The sequence below is a fragment of the Corapipo altera genome, unplaced genomic scaffold, assembly GCF_003945725.1.
Source record: "Corapipo altera isolate COAL_440 unplaced genomic scaffold, ASM394572v1 98, whole genome shotgun sequence".
Classification (NCBI taxonomy): Eukaryota; Metazoa; Chordata; class Aves; order Passeriformes; family Pipridae; genus Corapipo; species Corapipo altera.
Window position 1 is genome coordinate 5,866,289 of NW_020884914.1, and position 25,300 is coordinate 5,891,588.

At 39.4% G+C, this 25,300-nt stretch overlaps 1 protein-coding gene across 7 annotated transcripts in view; it reads right to left on the minus strand.

Annotated features, from left to right (window-relative positions):
• Positions 1-2,554: 2,554 nt before the first annotated feature.
• Positions 2,555-25,300, minus strand: part of KIAA0556 (KIAA0556 ortholog) — a 55,841-nt gene continuing 33,095 nt past the window's right edge. For all 7 annotated transcript variants that reach the window (XM_027654980.1, XM_027654983.1, XM_027654984.1 and 4 more), the window contains 12 exons: positions 25,049-25,257; positions 21,401-21,464; positions 19,335-19,512; positions 17,032-17,197; positions 12,974-13,131; positions 12,588-12,652; positions 12,116-12,226; positions 10,196-10,335; positions 7,213-7,314; positions 6,391-6,551; positions 4,072-4,160; positions 2,555-2,792 (listed from right to left, as the gene is read on the minus strand). In XM_027654980.1, the coding sequence (XP_027510781.1) occupies positions 2,737-2,792; positions 4,072-4,160; positions 6,391-6,551; positions 7,213-7,314; positions 10,196-10,335; positions 12,116-12,226; positions 12,588-12,652; positions 12,974-13,131; positions 17,032-17,197; positions 19,335-19,512; positions 21,401-21,464; positions 25,049-25,257 (1,499 nt within the window). In that variant the 3' untranslated portion in view covers positions 2,555-2,736. The remainder of the gene's footprint in view (positions 2,793-4,071; positions 4,161-6,390; positions 6,552-7,212; positions 7,315-10,195; positions 10,336-12,115; positions 12,227-12,587; positions 12,653-12,973; positions 13,132-17,031; positions 17,198-19,334; positions 19,513-21,400; positions 21,465-25,048; positions 25,258-25,300) is intronic.

Genomic DNA, 25,300 nt, shown 5'->3' on the forward strand with positions numbered 1-25,300 from the left:
CTGCTGAAACTGTGCCTGGCATTGACTGAAGTGCTCTGTGGGGATCTCCTTCACTGCATGTTTACTCTTCCTCTTGTCCCCCCTGTAAATGCCAGTCTGGCATGAATGTACTTGTGAGCAGCTAGTTAAAAAAAGGTGAAAAATGGAATAAACCCTTTGCTTTAACCCTGATTCACTGAGGAAATGAGTCAAGTGCCTCTGTTTGAGTGTATAGAGTTGACTAGGGCACTTAATTATTTTTGGTTATATAAAGGGTCATTACATCTCAGGTCCAATTAGGAGGGCAAATGCTGACATCTCCTACCCCACAGGGATGAGTGAAGCATTTTCTAATCATTATGCTACTTTCCATAAATGTTTGGCTGGAATCAAGGCCTCCACCAGGCCGTGCCTGGGTGGTGAGTGTCATCCCAGCGCAGACACAGACACTGCAGGGGAGGATGTTCCACAACTTAACAACTGTTTTGAAGTACTTTAAAGACTTTCACGCTCTTTCCACAGTGTGGCAATTGTGGGGAATCTCTTCAGTGGGTACAAGGGCCGTTAGGAGAGGATGGCAGAAGGTTGAAGCCGTTAAACTTCATGCCAGAGCAGCTGCTCTGGACACACATTTCCAGGGGCAAAAGGTGTGAAAGCTGGCTGCAGTTATCAACTGGCTGCTGAGGAAGAGCTGGTGACAGGGAAACAACAGCCAGAGAGAGCTGTGACCCATCTGAGCTTGACCAAGCATTTTGAAATAATTGACAAAACCTGGAGTTACCTCAAAGGATTAGGACTGAAAAATCATTAGTCCATCATACAGGACTGGAGAGGCTCCAGACAGATACAGAGAAGACAGATGAGCATAGGAAGTCCTCACCCCCTCATACCTTTTCAGATCAATAATAAGGATGCTGTTCTGTGCCAGGAAACACAGCAGATTTCATTTCTCTGCCCATTCAATGCAATTTGCTTAGAAGAACAAACAGTGTGACATCCCATTCAGAGATTGCCTGCATGACAAATCTGTGGTTGTGCCTCAAGTCTTCAAAACCTTGCTATAGCCTCTCCTCTTCCAAATACAGACATTTACATCTGTTCTGAGCCCTCACAATATCCCTCCTTTCAGCTCCTCCTGTTTTTCATTTTGGAGTTGCCTGTTCTGTGATTTGGAGCAAAAATTAGAACTTGGTTCTTGGTAGAGCTACACCATGAAACACTTTATGGGGAGAGTTCTCAGAAAAAGGTTCTTTTGTCAGTGCAGACTGGGAAGAGCCCTTGAAAAAAGTGCAGTGTACTCTCACACACTATTTTACATTTAGAAATAAAGTGGTTTGTATTTAGTACAAAATACATTTTGTTGGTCCATCAGTACATAGAAATTTGGGAAATGCATTGCTATCTTGTGTCTTTTCAGCTTAGCCAACAGCAGTGAAGTTTTAATAAGCAAATATACAAAATATTACACTCCTGACTTAGGACAGAAAGGGAACCAGAACAGTTTGATTCTACAGCAACAGCTGCAACAGTAACTTTGTTTTATGTCTAAAAGCACATCCTGACTTCAGTGTTCAGTTCTCTCTGGAAACAATCATGGAATCATCAGCTGGCTTGGGTTGGAATGAGCGAGTTCTAAATGAGAAAGGAAGAATCTACAATGGAGGAAACTTATTCAGGTTGTCACACATACCAAATTTTCAGTGAAAAGTACATTTGCATAGCAAATCCTGCAGCATATTTATCTGGTTAGAGCTTTTGTTCCAACGACTACATAGCAGGGTATTTTTTGTGTAAAAATGCACTCTGCTCCTTACCTTCTGCTACTTAAAATGCATTTACCATTTCTCAGAAGTGACAATATGTTGCTGGCAACAGATGTGGATAGTGCAGCACAGAAGCATGGCCTCCTTGTTCATATAAACAAGAGCAGGCAAAATAGGAGAAAAGAACATTGCTCTGCAGCAGGAGGACTCTGAAGAATGTGTAGAGTGCCTGTCAATGGCACTCCAGGTAAAACACCTCATTTGCTTTTTTCATGGTAGTGAAATAATGAAAGAAATTATTATTTCACTGCAAAACATGAAAGAAATGACAGCTGAAATGCACTTGCTAAACCTTGATAAACCTTATTCCTGATCTCCATTTCCTAAAAGCATCCATCACACTTCTGCAAGCCCAGGGGAACATCTCCAGGTGTCAGAAACAGTGTCAGCTCCTGCTGAGAGCCACGGCATCAAAACATGCAGTGGCAGCCCAGAGACAGACAGGTAATTTCCTCTAATAAGTGCATTTCCCAGAGAACTGTTTACAGGCATCAGAAATAAAGCAACATTTCCTTCTAGTGAGGATCTTCGTGATCATCCAGCTAGGATTTAGGAAAAAAAGCTTGAGAAACAATCTGAAAAACCTGTGGTTATAAAACCATCCTGCTTCACCCAAGTTCTCAGTACTTGGCAGGAACAGTTGTCAGCAGTAAAGTTCTCACTCTCTCCTTTATGTTCCTTCCTCCCTGGATTTTCAATTAAGAGATGAGGGGAAAAAAATCAGACAGATCATGAAAAAGAACCCCCAGGAAAATAAATTCATGCTTTAGATTTCATTCTGCAGAAAATTTCCCGTGGCAAATAAAACTGCCCCTCATAAGACAGGAGGTGGTTCAGCAACAGCAGACATAGAAAATCTTCCATTTGGATGATGCACATCTTGGAGATCTGGATTGCAGTTATTTAGGGTTGGATGCATCCAGGACTTCCCTTGTTATCTTTTCCTCCTCTGCAGCCCTTTCTCACACATGCAGGTTTTTGGACGCAAGGCTGTGAGGGAAAATGGAGCTGGTTTAGGACTGCACACTAACAGTGAAGCCACAGAGTAAGGTGAGGAAGAAAAATGCCCATTTCTCTTTCCATCCTAGAAGGAAAGCTGAGCTGTTCTTCTCAGTGATGTTTCTTACACTGACAGTGAGTGTTGCCACTTTTTGACAGTCCCACGGATTTGCTTTCCCATGGAATCTGGTCTGAATTTAATGTTGACACTGACCTGAGTAGAAGTCTGGACCTTCCCTCAGGAGGGGACCCTCTGAGGTCTCCTCCAACACAAATCATTGCACAAATCTGTTATCAACAACCCCTGTGGCTGATTCCAGCACACTGGACAATAGATGTGATGGCCATGACAGTGAGAGCTGCTCTCCTGGCCGTGTCTGCTCTGCAACCCAGGATGTCATTCCAACAGGCACAGAGGTGTCCAGGAGACTTTTGGCACAGCCTGTGCTAATATACTAATAACTTTCAAGCTGTTTTTGTACAGGCAATGGCCTTTCAAATCCTTCTGCTACAGAACTGTTATTAAAAGCCATCAAATAATTTCTGCAACACTTTCTGGAGAACTAATTGGAGAAAGTGTCATGCTCAGGAGAGAAAACCAATCATGAATATACCAGCTTGGGTGAGAATTTGTAATGTATTTAGGGAGCTATTCTGAGTAATTTACAATGAATGACTGGGACTCTTCAGACTATAAATAAAATCTACTCTTTCTCCTTGGGAAAAAAAACAGGGGTTGTCTTTTTAATTATCACTTTCAAAGAGAAAAGACCAACCAGAAAGACAGTGGGAGGAATAAAGTCAACATGTTTTCCCCCTTGTTACACTTATCATGATTTTGGATTTGCTCAAGGAGCAACAAGCAGCTGATACTCAGACACATCTGCATCATCTCTAAAGCTGCTTACAACACCAGTGGGGATCCAATGAGCCTATTATTCCAAAAGCTATCTATGAACCTGCACTATTAATATGAATTTTCAATTTATCTTCAGTCAGTTTCTTTCCTAAGGACTTTCCCATTTGGGTTGGTATAAGCTAAATATGTCTTTGATCTGTATCATCCCCTTTCAGATTTAGATATAGAATAAAAATCCACCAGATTATGAAATTCGTAGTTTGTCTTTCTGTGGTAGAAAAAGTAGAGCTAAATACATGTAAGAGGTGTAAGACTCCCCAGTTTTCCCTGTTTAGGTCTCTAAAAATGTTCATTATTCACACTGTGTCTGTAGGAAGTGATCAGAAGAAAACTGTGGAAGACAGAATTTACCTGGATCAGCCACAACTTGCTTCTTTTTGCTGTTTGTGACAATCTCATTTTCGTTCATCATTCGGACATCCTGGTCTCCCACATGATTGCTGAAAAGATGCAAATCAGTACAACAGCCAAAATAATCAACATTGTGAAAAGTTAGGAGAGTTTTTTATGGAAAAAGTTACCAAAAATCACAACTTTCTGTCTGCACCCACCTGAAGGATTCCTTGCCAGTTTTAATTAGTACACATTCATTCAGGCACACATTCAAATATAAATATCATATTCACTCTACAATTTTCAAGCTTTGCCTACACAGCTTGAACCACATTAACCAAAGTGAGATTTTAAATCAGAGCTGTACATACAGGGTATAAAAATCCCTATATGGAACTTCACACTGCTTTGTAATACTGGAATAGCATTATTTGAAAGTTTTCTGAACTAAACAAAATTCATTTACTGTGACGAGCTTTGCTTTGCTGCAAAATTTTAACCATTTCTTTTGGGGAAAGAAGTAATAACTTCAAAGAGAAATTAAACTAAACAATTTACAGGGGAAAATGTGAGCTGAATGGAAAGGTGAAGAAAACATCACTAATAACATCTCCCTTTCACAGACAAAACAAAACATTTGTGCCTTTGGAACAAAAGAGGTGTATTTTTCTTTTCTCTACGAACACTGCACAAAATGGGTTTCTATTTTTGGAGAAAAATGTAATGTCTCCCAAACTGTCAGGGTGAAGCAGGGGAGCCAACACTGAAGGAAATCAGAACTTACACTATTGATGATAATATCAGACTCAAGTTCAGGGTTCATAAAATACTGAACAGTGACATGTAAAAGAGAACAGGCCACAGTCAGAAGTAACAACATATAAAAGCCCAAGACTATTTTTAAAATGAAGGGATATTATCCAGCATGTCTTCTATTGCTGCTGAAGTACCCTATATTTTAGTAGGGTGGGAGGTGAAAAAAAGGGGAAAGAAGATTGCAAACCAGGCAAAGAAAAAAGACCAAGAAAGCTCCTGCCCAGAAGCCTAGAAGAGAACAGACTCAGCATGTTCTCAACTGGAGAACAGACCATGCAGTTTTGTGACCCCAAAAAGATACTCCTCTTCAAAGCAAATCAAAGGATATAAGTCTTATAACACGTGCAAAGGAAGTTATGTGAAAAAGATCTGCTGCTTCTCTGTTTCCAAGAAAATAACTTTACTCACAGAAAGACCTGAAGCTGAGGAAAGTAAAGGTTCATTTCCCCTCCTACTCCTTTTTATATCCCACTGAAAAATCTCTCAGAACTTTTATTTCCTCCAGACCTTCTCATTTCAGTAACGTTTTCACTTGAAAAATTGCTCACCTCCAAATCTCACCACGACAACACAGCCACTTGTACAAAAACATGTCTCACACAACACAACCAAACAACAGTAATTTATTTAACATCTGACAGTTCCAGTGGCCAACAGCCAATGCTTTAGAGAAACCCAGGAAAACAAACCCTGCAGGCAAATGTGAACTTCTGTTCCTAATCAGGACAGCTTATGTTCCTCCTGCTAATTTCTAAATATTTGAATATCCTTCTGCATGGATCACATGCCATTTTTCCATGCAAAACTGGCCTTTTTTTTCCCAATGGTGAATGTGCAAGACATTCTATTTGTTAGCTGTCCAACATGTAAGAAAATGTTCATTTCTATAAGCTTTCATTTCTTCACTTTTCAATCCCATTTAAAATAAATTATTCTTTCAATCTTTATTTTCCTTTGCCAGGGACTGTTTTTTAGACCCTGTCAGTTCTAACCTTCTAAATGTAAGTGCATTTTTCACCGCATTTCATCACATTCTCTGTGAGATTGCCAACTTAGTGGTTTCAAAGTGTCATTCCTCCAAATGCAAGTCATTTCTCATTTTAGGAAGTTCATTATTTTAGAATGTTTATAAAATAGTAGAATTCTGGTTCCTTAATTAGCATCTGTGTCAAATCAGAGGACTTTGTTTTCTGTAATTTTGATGCTTGGTTCTTTTTCATTAACTTTCTATTTTTTCTCCCCTCTATGTAATATCATTGGGATTTATTATCCCTTCTCTGAGGAAGCTTAACTTTTTTCTTCTGTGTTTATAGGCTTTCATGAAAACACATGTAAATATAAATCATGAATCCCAGTAAGTGCCCATAAAGCTGGTAATTTGGTCTTTGTATCTAAAAACCTATTTATTTCTCATTAAGTGAGGCACTTTGGAAGGGAATTTTCTATAGCAATGCACATATTGCTGACATCAGTCACATGCACACATTGTTTAAAAACGAGATTCAAGATCCACTCACATACCTAATAACAGTTCTCTTCTCCTGATGGCAAATCTTCTCATCATCTGTGAAGAGGATGGTGTGATATGGGACCACTGGGTCGCAGGTTGGGAGGATTCCTGACACCACATGGCTCACCATCTCCAGAATCCCATTGTACACCAGCAAGTCATCCACCAGAAGCTACAGATATTTAACAAAACAAACAAAAAACCCACCTAGAAACCAACCATTGCTTTCAGCTATTGTCTCTAGCAATTAACTAGAAATCATTTTGCCCTATTTGTTACACAAATCTGCTCGTTAATTTAGCTTTTGCTCCTTAAAAACTTCCATTTCTATTCGCTGCTGGGGCTTGGGGGTTCCCCCTCCCTCCAAGTTTTTATGCTCTCACTGATGTTTTTTAATGCAGCTTTCAAGAAGGTAATTAAAAATGTATTTCATGTTTTACATAATTGCCATTCTATTCACTGGAGTGAATCACACTTAAATCTAGGAATTAATGAATCTCACCTCACTTCAGCTGTCTAAAACTTGGGTTTGTAGTTTAAACTAGTCTTCCAGGGCTGTTCTACAGTCAGTGGAAAAAGAAAAGCATTATCCTATCTTAAGACAATTATCTAAGAAAAAAATCAGATAAAGTGTTCTTTCCCTGGACAAAAAAAAAAGGAGGACAGATGACTGGCATAGATTAGTCATTTTAACACTAAATGCAGAGTTAAATGAGATGAATCCCATCCTTTGAGATTATATGGAATCACACTTCAGTAAACTGTGAAAATCCATACAGAAATCAAGCAGCTGATTCACCAGAACATACAAAATACACAGAAAATTTACTTACCCCAAACTCTTTCACACCTCTCTGAGGGGTTTTCGCATAATTCCATAACTTGATCATTGACACGGTAGTAGGTACATCAAAAATGACATACACCCTGTTCACCTGTAAAAGAGAATTAATTCATATTTAACAGCACAGATTCCCCCAAGAAATTAAATTCTCACACATGTTGCATCAAAAGAGGTTCGTATTTAAAGAGATGTAGCTGGACGTGAGGCAACCAATACCAAGGACTGAAGTTCAGCATCATCCCTGCTGATAACTCACAGATGTGGTTTCTACCCCACAGCTGCCCTCTCAAAAGGATGTATAAATTGCTAGCAGGTGACATCTAGACCATCCTGGTCATCCTGGACTGCCTGGTAATTGGAGGGGGGGGAGAGAGACACTTTTAATGAGTATTTCATCAACCAAACACAGACGTGCTTCAGGATAAGACAAATGGGTGCCTATTCTATTCTATTCCACTCTACTCCACTCTACCCTACTCTATTCTATTCTACTCTATTCTAATTCTGTTCTGAAGGGAGCCCACAAGAAAGATGGAGAGAAACTATTTACAACAGCCTGGAGTGACATGAGGGAATGGCTTCAAACTGAGAAGAGGGTCAGATTGGATATTGGGAAGAAATTCCCCCTGTGACGGTGGGGAGGCCCTGGCACAGGTTGCCCAGAGAAGCTGTGGCTGCCCCAGCCCTGGAAGTGTCCAAGGCCAGGTTGGATGTGGCTTGGAGCAACCTGGGATAGGGAAAGGTGTCCCTGCCATGGGTTGGTTGAGATGGGCTTGAAGGTCCCTTCCAACCCATTCTACAATTCTATTCTACCCTATTCCATTTCTTTCTACCAAATATGAATGGAATCCACCTTTCTGTTTGCAAGACTAAAATTTCTCCCATATCCCCTGACTTTGAAAGCTCTCCCAGAAATTTTGCAATTTTTGTGTGAGTTACACTAAGTGGAATGTAGAGATAATTCTCCAGATGCTTCCTAAACAATTATTGCTTGATGTATTATTCACTTTACTTTCAGTGACACTAATGCCAAGATGTTAAAGCCAAAGATTAGCCTGTAGGAAACCAATCTTGCCTGTTACAGTTAATTCTGTGCTATTCCTTTTATGAGCCACTATATCAACTTTGGATCAACATATCTTAAGCTTCATCTTTAGCATCCTCTGAAGTTTTAATCCTTTGATGTATTAGAGGAGATATCATAAGATATATTAAATCATTATGCTTTTTTTTTTTTTACTGAAGAAAGAAAGGTAAATGAGAACAATAGTAATGTTTGTATCTATGCTTTTCCACAACACAACTGGGGCATAGTCTCCAACAGCAATTGTTAGTCCCACAGTGAATGATAAATTTGATTAAAAAATCCATTGAAACAAATAAATAAAATGACAATCAGTAACAGGGGAACAAAGCATTCAAATTCTACTTAATTAATAACAAACTTGCAAAAGGCAAAACCACTTTTAGAATCAGAAAGAAAAAGACATGTAGAAAAGCTGTAACATAAATTTTCTTCAAGCTTGTGAGCCTTCCTATATAGCAAAGAGTTAATGCAGCTCTCCAGGCAGCCAGAGTGTTTTGGAGCAGCCCAGCACTGAGGATGTGAGGACACACAGGCTTTGGTTCAGCAGCCCAGCTACAGAGGCTGAGCATCAACAGCCTGATTGCTTAATCCAGTTGTACTTCCTGGCTGAACAACCATCCCAGGGAAGATGGAGGAGAGAAAAGTACTCTGTGGGTCTTAAAAAGGTGTAATTTGCTACAGTTCAAGGACAGAAAGCACCATTAAATTGCTTCTGCCTCCTGCATTTCACACATTATCAATTTACCCTTTAATACTGGTATTTTATGTTCTTCTGCAGTACTTTGGTGTCAGACAGAGCAACACAAAGCAGCGTCGGCTTCTCTGCCAGAACTCCAGGGACTGTTATTTCCCTTTCTGCCCCAGTGAAACAGCCTCTGCAAGCATGGCTTTTGTAAGGACAGGAGCAAACTCAGCTGGCTGTCAGATCAATCATTCGTCACATTATGATGGATATCTGAGCATCCCAGCAAATTACCAGGATTCACAATGTGAGATCTACACAGTAGGACCCTCAAGCATTACACAGACCGTCCACTTTCCTAGGAAAGGCAAGTGGTCACTATTCCCAAGTATACTTAAAAACTTTATCTTATTACACCCATTGCATTACAACATATCATGATAAAAATTGGCTTAATTCTGTGCTTTTAAAATTCCAATTAATAACGGAGTAAGAATTTTCCCAACACAGTTATAATGTATCACGTCAGGTTTACATTTTGTTCTGTTTTCAAATCCATCCTCTCCTAAGAAATAAACACAGCTTAATGATGTCCATAACAGGCCCATAAAAAATGTCCTCTCCCAAAACAAGGTCAGAACTTATCGAAATTTATCTGCTTTTCCTGTTTAGATATTTGATATCCCATATCTAAACATGGGACTACTAAAAGGGCTGAATCACTTGTGGCCTTAGGACATGAAATACTTAAGTCTGCCATCCATAATCTATGGATTTGAATTCAACACAGGAAACGAGATTAAATATAATTCTTACTGCTGGAACAACATTCACTGCATTTTGTAAAAATGAATTTAAGATCTCGGTTCACTCCAGTTTGAAAGGTGTTTATTGCACAAAATACACACATTAAGCTCCTCTGTCATTATCTTCATCATAATAACTCAAAAACCATCTACCAGCCTTGGAAATTCTGCTGTTGCACCATGGAGACAGGAATTACAAACCTGAGAAACCTCTATTGCTGCTGCCTGAGCAGTGGAGAGAAGCTGGAATAAAAAGCACTTCTTCTAAAAAGCAGTGATTTAATATCAGTTACTAATATCAAGTTCACCTACAAATTATGCATGTTTCCCCTTCCCTCTATGCTTCCAGCTACATCCACACACATCACTAAAACAGAATGGAAAGGGAAAAATGTACCAAGCCAGGCAGAACTGGTGTCAGCCACATGTGTCTGCCATCAGTGGTGTCATTGACTCTGTCAATGAGTTTGTCTGGAGTTCGGATGTCTCCAGACACATCTTCCAAAATGTTGACACTGTCTGGAAAAGCAGCAATGTCTGAAAAAAAGCTTTAAGTGTAAATAACTGAAAGCAGCACTTCAGAAACACCACATTTAAAGGTTCATGCTTGCTGTCCCCAACTCCATGGCTGAGTATTCACCATGACAACAGTGCTCCAAGTGCTTCACATAAGTAGCGTGGGGGCACATTTTTAAAAGCAGGACAACCCTTAAAGACTCTGGCACTCCAATTTATTTTTAAAATAGGAATAAATTCACTATTTAGTTTATTTTCAAATTATTGATGACTTCATCAATAAAAGTTATGTCATCAGGAACAGGCATATCTCAGCTCTTTGGTGACAAAGCCCCATTTTTTATGATAAGCTTGTGAAAACTCCTCATATCAAACCTATCTCAAGGTAAGTATCCTTGCAGGAGGTAGCCACCAGACTAGGGTTTGCTTGGGTTTCTCAAGGTTTGTGGTAAAAATCAGTAACTGTCTAATAAGACCTTTTATCAGCTCTTTGAGAGGGAAAGATTAAACCTCCCACTGAACAGGCAACCAGATTTTCTCTGTAAGAGAATATTTACATTAAAAACATACGTATGTTAAAGACATGTATGTTAAAGACAAAGAAATGTGGATGGATGGCACTGTCTTCAGCGTTATAAATCCTGAGCAATCCAGTTTGAGGGATATTAATTTCCCTTTTGTCCTGTTTTCTAAAAGGCCTGAGTCTCTAACTATTTATAAAGAATTTCTGGAATAACACAGCAATGCCTCAAGTGTTTAAGAAAAGCTCCAGACTCAGGAGTGAATTATCACATTAAGTACTGCACTAAGATAAATATGCTTTTTTAGGATCCCAATACATCCCATCAACACCACTGTACAGGCAGGAGCAGGAGATCATTCAAAATGAGCTGAAGGTTCTTTACCTGGCACTGGTTTGCACTGTAAAGCCATCCCAGCTAAGTTAAAGATCCCTTGCTCTTAAAACCGATTTGTTATCACTTCTCAATTTCAAAATGCTTCTTGTCCATTACAAATGTTTCAAGTCCATCATGTAACACACAAGATACAAACAAAAACTGGGAAAAAGCCTCTATTGCCTTTTCACTGTATCTGCTATTTCTTAGGCAATGAGGATCCTTAGAGACATACAATTCATGCAGCATTTGTGCTATTTATTCTTTCTAGTTGTCTAAGAAGTGTTTCTGCCACGTAAGTGAACCATGTGAATTGTATGTTGGGTATTGTATGTGAATTGTATGCTGGGACAGAGCATGGAAGTGTCACCTTGATGACTGCCAGTCTCACAAACATGCCCTTCATTCCCTATGTTGGTTATCCAGGGAACACTGAACCAAATTCAAACCCTCAGCCCTGATCTTCATGACTGGATCAGGTTTCTAGAACAGCCTAAATCTCCAGAACAAGAGCTATGAAAAATTTCTTTCCTGGGGCCCAGTGAAAGCTTCCACAAAAAAAGGCACCGAGCTCAACTTTTTCTTGTGAATTTAGCTCAGCAAACTTTCTGGTCCTTCCATTCCTCAGAAGAAATAAATGTCAACAGCAAAAAATACCATGTCCTTCTTAAGCCTTCCCTTCTCTAACCTTATCCTGCTTTACTGGTGCATCCCAAGTATATACTTTTCTGAAACTGTATGGAATACATAAAGACATACAGAAACAACATTCATCATACAAATAGAGAGAAATAGAAGCAGAGTTAATCACACAGGAGAACCTGGAAATGGAAGAAGATATGAAAATCTGAAGGGAGCAAACTGTGTGTCCACAGGGACAGAAGTGCTTGGTGTGAAAAGGATACTGTTCTCAGTTAGTAAGATTTGGTCTCCATGTTCATTGAACAACTCCAGTCCATTCAAACCAATGTAGTATGGATCACCCCAGCTTGTCAGGAGCTGAAACTGGAAAACAACTAAAAAGCAAAATGCTGTTAAGGAAAATTTCAGTACTGTTACTTTGTCCTAACAGACTATTTAATTTGCAGTTTGAAAAAGTATTGTGCAGCCCACATCTCCATGTCCAACACTCTTATTTGCAGTTCAGGAGAAAAAGCTATCAGAGTATCTGAAAACAGGCCACACAGGCCACTATTATGTTCCATTTATTTATTCCTAAGTCATACTTAATGCAAGCCTTTCTCATGTTCTTGGTATCCTGTTAACTTCTTAAAGCATTAGAAATTGTTGGATTCAAAAAGCTCAGGACTCATAACCATAGCATATAACTCTTAAAATATTCTCTATGACAAGTAAGAAAATGACAGAGGAGGATACAACCACATGGCATTAAGGGTGCTTCATAGTCCATGCTGGCTTGTTCCATTCTCTTTGACCCAGTCCTGCCAAAAAAAAACAAGTCAAACTGTTTCTTTATGTACCATTGGCTCATTCAGAAAAGAAGAGAACAAACCCAAAGGACTAAGCCTCCACAAACAGCCCCCCTGGCCCCTCCACCTGCAATTATGGACTAGACTGTCCTCTGATCTCAATAAAATCTGGGTAACAGTTTATAATTAAGACCCAATTAAACACTCTGCTCTAAGTGCTCCATATTTTCATCCAGGTGTCTCGTACAATTGGCACTGACAGAGAATAGGGAAGAACAGCAAAACAGTGAAGAGAAATCACGTGGTTCAGACAACAGAAACATCCTACTTTACCTCCTGTGCACTTTATTAGTTGGCTGGGGCTGCAGATAGTCAAGAAAGAGAATCTCTTGGGCAAAGTCAAAGTGGCAATTTCCTGGTCCCTTGCGGATGAGGAACCCCTCTGGTGGGGAGATGTTGTGCCCATCCAGCAACACATGGACCACCTTGGCCTTGTTTAAAACAACAGAACATGAGTTTACGTGACATGACACAAATTAAAATAGATTGCAAACAATTGCATTCACTTCAGAGGCTGAAACAATTTCAGTTATTTTGCTGTTTTTATTTCACCCCTGTATAGTGTGACATCCTTTGGCAAAAGAAAGCCTAAACCAGCAGATACCAGTGTCAACCCTCAGTGTGCAATTCAGTGTCATCACTGACATTGATGGGGATGGGAGAGGTGAGGATTTGGGGGGGGAAACATATAAAAAAAAATGTATTTACAGATGCTTCAGTCACTGCATCTGACTAGATCTCAGCAAACTGAAGCTTCCCTTCACAGACTGGAACAGGCCACCAAGGGAAGTGAGGGAGTCCCAATCTCTGGCAGGATTTAAAAGATGTGTAAATGAAGCACTTGGGGATGTGGTTTAGTGGTGGGACTGGCAGTGCTGGATTTACAGGTGGACTCTATGACCTCAATCTTTTCCAACCTAAACAATTGTGATTCCTGAGCCTGCAGCAACATTTGCACACGTGATCAGAATGGAAAAACTCAGCTTTTCAGCCAGCACATGTCACAAAGGTGATCTTAGGAGACAGTAGACTCATCATGCACCTGAATGCACTGCTGGGTTAGGCCTGATTGCTCAGCCCTGGCTGGAGCCACCCTTCCAGAAATCCCACAGCGTGGTGCTCTCTCCAGAGCAGCCTTTTGTGGCTCTGTTGCATTTACAGAAACCTGTATTTCACCCAGGGCTTTTCATCTTTGTGGCAGGTGGCACTTGGACTTTTCCAGGATCATGCAAACTCATCTGCCAAGCAGTGCTGTGTGTAACCTAAGGGCATATGAATAAAGAAAAGGTACCTGCACCAGACAAAAAGAATTGAGCTGTGTCCACATCATAGATGCAAACACGTCTTATACAAGCTCTGAAGATTAAGCTGAATAATTCAGTCATATTTATTCAAATGATGCAGGAGCCCTGGCCCCTTCACCCTCCCCCATCAGCACCATCTGGTGTTGTGTCCACGATCCCAGTCACAGAACAATTCAATCATGCAGCAACAATTAATCACTTCATCTTGCCCTGAAATACGTTAAATGTAACTTAGTCATAAGCAGCATTTATTGCCCTGAGTCTTTCACTAAGTACCAGTCTGGAAGGAATAACACCTGTAAAATGTAACAATGTGCCCTTATAACTGGCACTACAAATCAAGCCTGCTGATTAATGGACTGCACCAAAATAGATTCATTTAGTTAACAGAAAACTTAATTTAGTCTAAAGGTAAGTTTTCTTATCTTTGGATTTCACGCTGCCCAATATATAAAAGATGATTTGAGGTTAACTTAGGCTTGTATGCAAATATTTTCATTATTAGGATCCATTAAAAATATATATGCAATATTTATAGTTAAAATTCACATTTCAGGTGTCTAAGAATTTTAACATATTCTGAGCATTCTGCTAGTCCTGTATATTATCAGTGACCCGATATTCATAACAGTTCTCACCTTTTTTCCATTTGTAAGGGATGTTTTATTCAATTATAACTACATGCAACATCCCAAAAGCAACTAATCTTCAGGAAGATTTTTTTTTTTCTTGATTTGAAAACCTCGGGTATTTTACTAGACTAGAGGAGGTGTTCAGTTCATTTCCAAACAGCCTGAAGATTAATTAGGAAGGAATGTTTGTGTGACTACAAAGCATGGAGAAATAAGTATTTCTGCTCTCATCTTTAATACACTCGGGAGCAAAGAAAGGGAATATCCTTTTCATATCAGAAACTCTGTGTGCTACTTTCGAGCTGAATAAGTCTGCCAGGATAAGGAGGGGAAGTGAAAAACCCACTGAAATACACTTTCCCAAACGGACACACGTCGTGAATGGGAAGTCTGGAGCCTCAGAGATGAAATCTTACCTATTATACCACAGCTGCTCATATTTATGTGCCCTTTCCCGCTCTCATTCCTAAGTAATTCTCATCATCTGAGGAGGCACTCAGCCGTCACATATTGCATTTTACAAATGGCATAACAAAGCTTTCACAAGGTGATTTTTCACAGAGCTGGAAATAGCACCCAAGTCTTCATTCTGACAGTTCCCTGCCATTACCCTCTCACACTAAAGCTGTGAATAGAATCCAGCAGCCTGCAGCTGCCTAGAATATCATCATATCTCATGCCCAGGGACTCTTTCTTAGAAGGAACAGCAACACTTCAAGAGACAGATGTCATGATGCCCCAGGTTTACAGCCTAAAGCCTCTTTACTGTGACCCAGCCAATATCTTGCATTTTCAGTTTTCCAAATCATTTATTTTATCCTTTTACAGGACTGCAGTTATTTTATCTTTTTAAATTGTACCCACTCTAGATTGTAATCCTTTTAATTGCACCCACTAACTGTTATGGGACTTTCAGTAGGCTTGCAGGTGGACACCTGTATCACACTCACTTCTTTTTCCTACCTAGCCAAGCAAAGTGCTGAAAATATACCTTTCTTCCTTTTTCTTCTTGGTTTGGCCTCCAAAGACCAAATTCCACGTTAGATTTTAGAGATTTAGTAAGCACTGCTCAGCAACAACATCAGTGTGTTCTCAACATTATCCTCACCCTAAATCCAAAACACAGATCCCAGCAAGAAAACTAACTCTATCCCAGCTGAAATCAGGACACAAATGTCACCAAAACCCCTAATTTATACAGGGGGTATATTGAGATGGGAAGCTCAAAATGCTCCAGAACCCTCCCACGTGTCAAACATGCTGGGTTAATGCAACATGGCACAAAATGAGGTGCCATATGTTGAAATCTCCAGATCAATTGTGCTTTAATTGAAAGATCTTATGCTCTGGCCTTCTGGGAGTCTTTAGCACCAAGAGCCCCCATGCTGATAGTAAAAGATGCCAGGCAGTGCTCACATTAAAGCAACTCCTGGAAGGTAAATTTACACAAAGACACAGTTGTGTAACTTTGCCACTATCTTGCCCAATCCTATGAATGTTCCAGGCCTCCAATTTCAGTTGCAGATTTTTTTCCCAGAACTTTGCTGATCCTTTTTGTCCTGTCTCTCAGTTTAATACAAATCAACGTTTTTCTTCTTATCTATTGACTGAATTTGGACATCAAGAATGCAACAGTTCTACGTAAAAGGGGAGGTCTGGAAACAAATGGATTCATAAACTTTCCGTGCAGTGAACAGCAGCTACCATTTCATTATCACTGCAAGTGCAAATACAGCAGAGAAATGAGGGACAGCCAAACTCAGATTGCCAACAAGGTGGAAAATTATCTCCAAAAGGTGCCAATTGCCAGTCACTTCCAATAATGCAGTATGAACAAAACAAATATAAACCAAACAAATCTGGAAAAAGAAGAGAGGAGGTATGTTATACATTTTTAGCTAAACTATTTTAGCAAACTGTTTAAAGATATCAGCTTTCCCAGTTCAGGGTTCAAGTGACTCTTCTTGCTTCTTGGAAAAGGCAGTATTGAATGGCCTTCTGAAACTTAACTAAACAGAATTTCTGTGGGAAAAGTTTCCCTCTTATATCATTCCCTGTATTCCAGGAAACATAGGATCGTATGGTAGGTCTAAATATTAGCTATTGAGAGGATACCTCTTGAGAATCATATATCTTGAAAATAATATGTGGTATTGTATGTGTCTCTTAGAAAAATCAGCTTTGAAGATTTCTTTAAAGTATCTCTGGCTTTTTTTTCAATGTGTGCTGTTTGTGGAGACAGGAATGCATTATACCTGCCACAAAATTCAGACTCAGACAATCTAGAGAGATTTATGGTGTTCCATTAAGGCAGCTATATTCATTCATCACAGTACCAATTTTCCAATGCATTGCTGTATATTTTTGCTGGCAGTGCTCCTTTTCTTTTACTTACCCCTCTGTAGGTATCCTCTGGAGATTTATTATAGTTCCAAAAGCGAAGCCCTGCGATACTTTCAATTTTATCAAAATGGATTGTGAGCAGATGATCTTCTCCAAAAGAGAAAGGAATGAGCCACATATGGTCATCCTCTACTGTGATATTAGTCCCATCTATTAACCTACAAAGAGAAAAATCCATTAGCTGCAGGAAGGGAGAAGCTGGCTTCTCTCATGGAAAGCAGTGACTTTACTAGATGTTCAATTCATTCTAATGCCACTTTCAGCTTCCAGGGCTTCTTGTGCCCATGTGCATGAATTAAAAAGCACAGTAAGCATCAAGAATAACAAGCAATTATTGAATTAAAGACAGTGGGGGGAGAAAAAACAGTATTTTCTTTAGCTGGGTCTGTTTGAGGAAAACCAGCAAAATCCATAGGTTTTCCCTGTGTGAACAGGGGTGGGCAGAGGAAAGCTCGACTGCCTTTGTAGCTGAAGTCAAAACTCTAAGGCCCAGGCACAATGTAATTTATTAATATAGTTCCATGCCTACACTAGTCTGTCTGGCACTCTGCAGTGTGTTACTATGCCAACACAACTCTACTGAATCCAACAAGGAACTGGATGGCAGCTGGATAACCCTGAGCAAAGCCAGAGTTTGCTCATGTCCTTCTTCATGCCCACAGTCAGCCACATCCCTACTTTTTTTAGAAAGCTTCCTACCAGCAGGACAATGTCTCTTCCTAACAGCACAGACTTCAGGCTGGCTAGATAAAGTTAAATCTGTTATTTCCTCATTTTTGGAATCCTGACTTTATATTCTCCTACTGCAAACTATGGCACACAAAGATGGAGTAATGAATATGAATTAATTGTCCACTGTAATTACTTTGGTACACTGCCCAAAAAACTAACTATATACTTAATATTTATTTAAAAGTTTAATGGAAGAATGAGTGCCAGACTTGGCAGTTCCTTAAAGAAAAAGATTTGAATAATGACTCTTTCACAGAAGAGCTGATTAGGGAGTCCATGAGAGAAGACATAATTCTTGACTTGAAGAGCACACAGGACTTATTCCAAATGCCACAGATGAAGAGCACTGTAGTGTACTCAAATTCAACATGCTTCCAGAAATACCAGAAGCCAAAAAAAGCCTCTATTTCTTGTGCCCAAAGAAGTTCTTAAGCAAAACAATCCAGTATGTAAAAGAAAGATTTAAAAATGTATCTCACTTACTAAGAAAGACATCAGAAAGAGGGAGGACTTGCAAACTCAAAGGCAGCCTGGCTCAGTAGTAGGATAAACAAATTTATTAAAAGCCATCTTTCAACAAAATTAATGATCAAAAAACCCCTAAATTGATAGGATTGTAAACTCTGGAAGGTTAAATGTGTGTGCACAGGCCAAAAAACGGTAGGAAAGCTGGCAAGGAAAAGGCACCATAAATAAAATTCCTAAAATACATCAGGGAAAATTTCTTAGATCTTGGTGCCTACAGATGAGATTTTCACACAAATAGGCAGAAGAAACAAGTAATTATATACAAGTAAATTTGATATCTGCATTAGTCAGATTAGCAGAAATTACAAATAACAGAGTTAGTGCACATGTAAATAAATACAAAATTCTAAGGAAGACTCTACAGAGACTTTGAAAAGCCCTAATTCATAAACCCAGTCACAGACCATAAACATGCCAGAGCAGAGGACTGCAACTGAAAATACCCTTTAAAATGGAGATATGACTCAGAAACAACAGGATGCAGCTTCAATAACAACCAAATGCCAAGTCCTCTCCAGATCTACAGCTTGTGATTTCTATACTGCTGCCATTTAGGAAGTACGAGTTAATTTGAGGAAATATACTTGTCAATGAATAAAACTTCATTAAAATTACAAAAAAAAAAGCTGTAAAAATTGCCAAAAGAATGGCACCTATTTGTGCAATTCCCAAACACATCCTCACTCTTTGCTAAGTTGAAAATTTTCCTTGAAGTTATCCAGAAATCCTGCATAAATATCAGTGAATATGCACAGACAGATGCTTCAGAACACCCACATTTCTTCCTGGAAAGTCCTTGGCAGAAATACCAACCAGGCCTGTTACCATCTCCTAACTCAAACACCAACTTTTGGAAACATCTCATTCATGTTTCTACAACAAGCTGTTCCTGGGCAGCTTGTGAATTCCAAGAATGAGCAGTGATGGGATGAAAATCATATTTGCATTACCATGTGTTAGCATAATAGAAGCTTATATAATTCTGTCACTTTATCAAATCTGATGTAAAATGCATCCAAGTCTTTCCTTACTTACTTTTCCAACGTTCTGGAATCTCCTGTGTACTCTGGAAGATCATTTAAGTCTTGGGGTGAAGCAGAAATCTGTTCTGTGCTGATTTTTAGTGCTTGACCATTCTTTCCTATCACCTCAAGTCCTGTCAGTCCAAGGTAATGGGAGTCTCCCCAGGTCATGGTAAAATTCAGCTGCAGGCCTGTATAACAGAACATACATATAATTTATCTGGTTTGAAGTAAGGAGCCATGGTCAGGAGCACGTATATTTTGTAGAGATTAAATCACTTTATATGCTGGATTTGGATATTTCCTGGCCTGTATTAGCCCCTGTAGTGGGCTGCCAACACCTTGTTCACTTTTAACTACCCAGCTCCTGATCAAGTACATTACCAAGTGTCTCATTACTGTGATTGCAGACTGACAGCAACTCAATGACACATTTAAGCAGTTACATGACAGATTTTGTGATTATGCAGACACAGAGAAGACAGATTAGTCTGAAGTCTATCCATCATCTTTCACCAGCTAAATGACTATATATGTTCATATAAATCCAGCCTCTCATAATCCCATAAATTGCTGGAGAAACCAACTCAGAGTTAAAGCAAAACACAAATTTGCTTTGCTTATGTTTTTAAGTTACTACCTTCACATCAGAACTGGACACACAGAAGTATTTTAATGGGACAGCATCAGTGAAAAGCAGCAATATTAATATTATTAATTAATGATTAGCCTACATCTCTGGAAAATAAATAGGAAAGAAAAACTGAACAAACAAAAGGTTGTATATGTATCTTCAGATCCACCTGTTTTATACCTTACTGAAAAAAAACCAGAAATAGCATATACAGATATAACAAGTAATATTTCAGTCTGATCAGGTTCCACAAAAAAATCCATCACTGTAAATTAAAGATATTTTTCATTTCACATACGACAGAAACCCACAACTAATCAGGTTGGATAGTGTCTAAAGAAGCACCAGTAGTCATGGTGTCCTGAAAAACAAACAAGCATTAAACCTATTAAGCCATCCAGCCCAAATACCTTTAAATAGCTATAGCAAGTCTTGATATACACATAAATTCCCTTGGGTGTAAGATCTCATTAGCATTTGCAAGGACACAAAGAAATAAATAGTTCTGTTAGCTGACAAATTTGGCTACGTTGATATTAGATGCTATTCCCAAGACCATTGCTAAAACTAAAATTGCTCAAGGTTCAAGCATGTTTTTTTTGCTTGCTTTTACTAGCAAGTTTTTTTTACTACATCTCAGGAAAAATCAGAATATATTTTCCCATGGAAAAGCCAGGGAGGAGCAGCCATTCACACAGGGTTTAGTGTTCACTTCACCATGGCAATGCCTTCAGAGAATCTGAGGATGATGCAGGGGGAAAAGGACCTCTGGAGATGTCTAATCCACCTCCAAGCTCAGGGCATGTCCATTAGATCAGGTCTCCAAGGAGCTTATCCCAAGGAAGTCTGCACGTCTCCAAGGCTGGCAGATTTCAGACCCTCTCTCAATCCCTATTCCTGAGTCTGACTGTCCCCAGGGTGAAAAAGATTTCCTAACACCCCACTGGAAATTCTTGTCAAAGAACCAGGAGCTGATCCTGAAGCTTTTGGGCCATCCAGAAGCTCCCTGGATAACAATTTAAAAGCCCACAGAGAGTTGGGTTTGTACAGGATAAAGGAAACAGGTACTTTAAGCATGGATATAACATTGTGATCCAGCTCTACTGTGGGGTTTCTACTGTCAATCCAATCTGAAAAATTCAGTCAGTCTACAGAAATACACAGGATTGGGAGAGAATTACTGGGTAAGGGCCACAGCTATTAGAAATCCCATTCAGGGACTAGGCAAATGGCTAATGTTATTTTTCTGAGATTAAAAGCCAACTGTTACGATATAATTTTGTAAATGCCATAGTAAACAAAGCTTCTGCCTTAAATATTCAATTTCTCTTCTTTATTCTAGACCTGACATCTGTCACAAAGTTCTGTTCAGCTCTGACAAATCAGGTCCTCCTTGATAATATGTTTGACCACAAGGTGGTTAAGGAAGAAGTGTAAGAACTTACATTTTCCAGTAAATATTCCTGTCTCCTTAGGTGTACATTCAGAGAAAGAGTCTGGCTCTAGAACCTAAAAAGAAAGTCAACAGGTGCAATATTATACATACATTACAGGCATTGTTTATAGAGTTTTTATGTCTGTTCCTTTGGTTTTCAATACATCCAGCCTTTTACATATCCATCTCCCCTTTGCCTCCCCACCCTGGCTGTCCTGCTAATAATGGAAAACAGGCTCCAATGTGTAAAAGATCATATGGATCCTTAGAAAATCAAGACTGTTAGGGTGAGGTCTTTTGGTTAGTTCATACAGAAATGTTGAATAGGAGACTCTCTACTGTGAAATACCTATTCTCAAAGAGGCTGAAATTCTCTAAGTCATTCTTATTTACCTGCAGACTGCTATTAGCAAATGACAATATGCTGTATTTGCAATATGTTGCAAATGCATTGCAGAGACAAGAAGTCTGGAAAGAAGTCAAGACCAGAGAGTGCCACCACAATTCTTTCTCAAGAACTAAGAGGCAGAACAAATAAGCAAACTTGCCCCAAAGCTTGTGCTTGTTCTCTGACAAGGCTAATGAAAAAGAGCCTGTGCTATTCAGCACAGCAAACCAGAGAGGGAATAAACAGATGGCAAGACCTGCTGATCATACTGGGGCAATCAGGGTGGTAAAGACAAAGAAAAATGGCAGTGGGTTGCAGATACTTTACATACACCAGTATTGGGCTCCAAAATTAATAAAGCAGATTAGAATGACATCTTGGCATTTTTATGAGTAGCTCTATAAAAATATCAGCTCAATCCTCATTAGTAGTCAAAAAGTCAAACAGGAAATTGGAAGTCCAGACTTCTCTACAGTTTAATTTATCATTAGAAGTAAACTTCCTGTCATCCAGAATACATCAAATGGACCTACATTGTGCCTAAAAATAAATTAAAGACTTGTCATCACTGTTCTCCTACTGTTCCATCAGATCTCTGCAGTATAACCACTGACATCCTGGATGTCAGATGTCTCTTCCCAGACTGCAATATCCTTCATGTGGTAGCAAATGTCCCTGTGGTAATTAAGGTAATTCAGGTGAAACGGGACAAGATTTGTGCACTGAAATAAATACCCACACACAAGGAACCTACAGAAGGTGGAAAACCCTTCCTATTGGGGGCTTTTCATGCAAAACAGTCACTCTGTCTTTGATATCTGATGCCTCTTCCTTAGAACAACTTTAAAAGACCAGCCTGGGAATTAAAATTTGTAACTTTACTGAAAATCAAAGCCCATGGGCATAGTAAAGTTACTGGGTTTATAGACTGCAAAATAATGCCCTCCCTTGTAGACCATAAACCATCTGTGCCAGCCACATTATCACCTCTTTTCTCCCTTTCTTGTCTACTCAGATCCCTTATTCCACTGGTGCCCACTATATTTTCTTTCAGACATGCTCTAATTTTCTGCTATTCCAACTACTTCTGCTTGTGAGCATTGTCCTACCTGTGTTCTTAGATTCTTATGGCTAAAACAAAACAGCACCACAGTACAGGAGTTATTGGAAAAGCAATAAAAACTAGGAAGTATTACTATGGTCCTCCTCCTGACCATACTGTACAGCACCATCCTTGTGAGGAATAACTAAAGGTGAACTAACCATTCTGGAAAAAAAGATTTAGAAGACTGTAACACAGGGGTATAAATCTCTTGAGTGGCTCAAAGAAGAGGATGGGGAATAATTGTTTAGTTTCTTCCAATACAAAAACTAGAGGACATTAAAGGAACCTAGAGACAAACAGAAAGAGGTTCTTTGCTGGGAAACTTGCCATAGAGCACTGTAAATTGTAAAAGTGCACATGGGTTCAGAAAGCTAGGAGATGAATTAATGCAACAAAAATCTGCAGCAGGATACTAAACACAAAGGTTAAGTGAAGAAGTCCTTGTGATACACACTTCTAAGGGCTGGATGAGTGTTTTAGACAAACACCACTGCATGTCTGTGCTATTCTTACATTCTCCCCAAGCACCCACAGAGCTGAATCAAGTGCACTTGGCACAGGTCTGATCTGCTGGAAAAGTCAACATGTTAAAGGTTCCTGAACTCATGGGACTGACAGATGACCACAGATAACACCAACATGAAAGTAAGACACTTCTGTAAGAGCTTTTGAAAAGTTTTGTAGGCAGTGCAGTAAAACACCCTTTCACCTACTGAACAGAGAATGACCAACAGTACAGACTGTTCAAACCCAATACTGGTCTGACAACGTTGTGCTGGGGAAGACAAATTGCCCAGCAGATCTGTATCATTCTGGTAGCATAAGCATCCCTCCACAAAAATCAGCAAACATACAGTGACAGGGAGATCAATGGTTCAGTCACAACAGCATTTGTTATTCCACTGCTGATGCAGCACATTTGAGAGTTAGAACAGGGGGATGAAGGGCATCACAGCAAAATGAAAGGCAGAGACTCTGAGTAAGGGCCAGACAGTCCAGGCCCAGGCTTCTGCCATGGAAGAGGTCCTGATGAATGCTCACAATAAACAAGTGATCAAAAAAAGAAAGGTGAACTTCAATTTGTGGTCATGAAATCCTGCACTGCAAAAGGCATCTCAACAGTTTAAGACATCACAAGCAAAGATGGGACCAAAATTAATGAAGAAGTCCAAGGGTTAGAGACACTGACTCATGATTCTAACAGTGACATCAAATTCCAATGTCATTTTATTTCCCTTTGTCTTGTAAGCCAAAGAAAAAGAGGACAAGACAGAATGAGAAGGCTTGAAAACCACACAAGGCTCATTAGGAACCACATATCGCTGGGAGCAGTTCAGCTGAACCAGCTGGAATTTGGATCTCCTCACAGACCCACAAGTGTGTCCCCTAGAAAAAAGAGAACCTCACTGATGCAACAGTAAGTGCTCAAGAAGATTCTGAGAAGGTAGAATATTTAAGGAAATCAGGTCAAAGTCTGTCCCACACCATCATGAGAAAACCTTGCAGGACCTTTGCTCAGACACTGGGCTGGAATGGTATAAGGCAAGACCCCAGTGCTTGAAAACACATCTTTCCTTCAAGGAGTAAAATACCAACCACGTGGAAAAGAGGCATTTCTTGTGCTGCAAAATGCAGACAAATCTGTGGAGATGCTAACCAAAAAAATACAGAGAGGGAAAATAAGGGAAGGGTGGACAGGAAGAGATTCTTTTCGTTTAAGATACTTAATTTGTGGAGGAAGAAACCAGCAAGAGTATAATCTGTGCAGAAAATATGGAAAAATCTTTGGTTTGGAGTGAAAAGGACGACAGCTACTCATTATATGAATAACTGTATGTATCACTGCCAGTGCACAAACCTTCAGGAGTACCTAAATCAAAAAGAACTCCCTATAATCTCTGCCCAAGTAAGTAAAGAAAAAAAAATCTAGTATAGATTTCCTTGTAGGTTTGTTAAAGAGTCAGGGAAACCAAAATTTGGAGGACCTTTAGGGATTTAAAATATCACTTAAATTATTGAGCTGGTCAAAAAAAAAATCTTCAAAATAGTCCTAATTGTATTAGTTCTTCTGCAGAGTTTTACCCCACCATAGAAATGTGTCTACTACTTCCATGTCATGTTTCAGAAAGACATTTATGGAGAGTTCTGAACAGAGAAGGCCCTACCTGTTGATCTTCTGTTCTCAAACCTGCTTGTGTAAAAGGTCTTTCATCTCCCTCCCTGTCAGCAGTTGTTGGCCTCTTTAGCTCTTCCTCATATCTCAAGGAGCTGGCATTTTCCATTTCTCCATCATATGTCTCATCACAGCAGTATATAGCTTCAAGAATATCATCATCAGTAGTGAACAATATAGTGTCCCCAAAGTGCTCTGGAGCTGAAGGCAACACACAGAATTAAATGGATAAATAATACAAAAG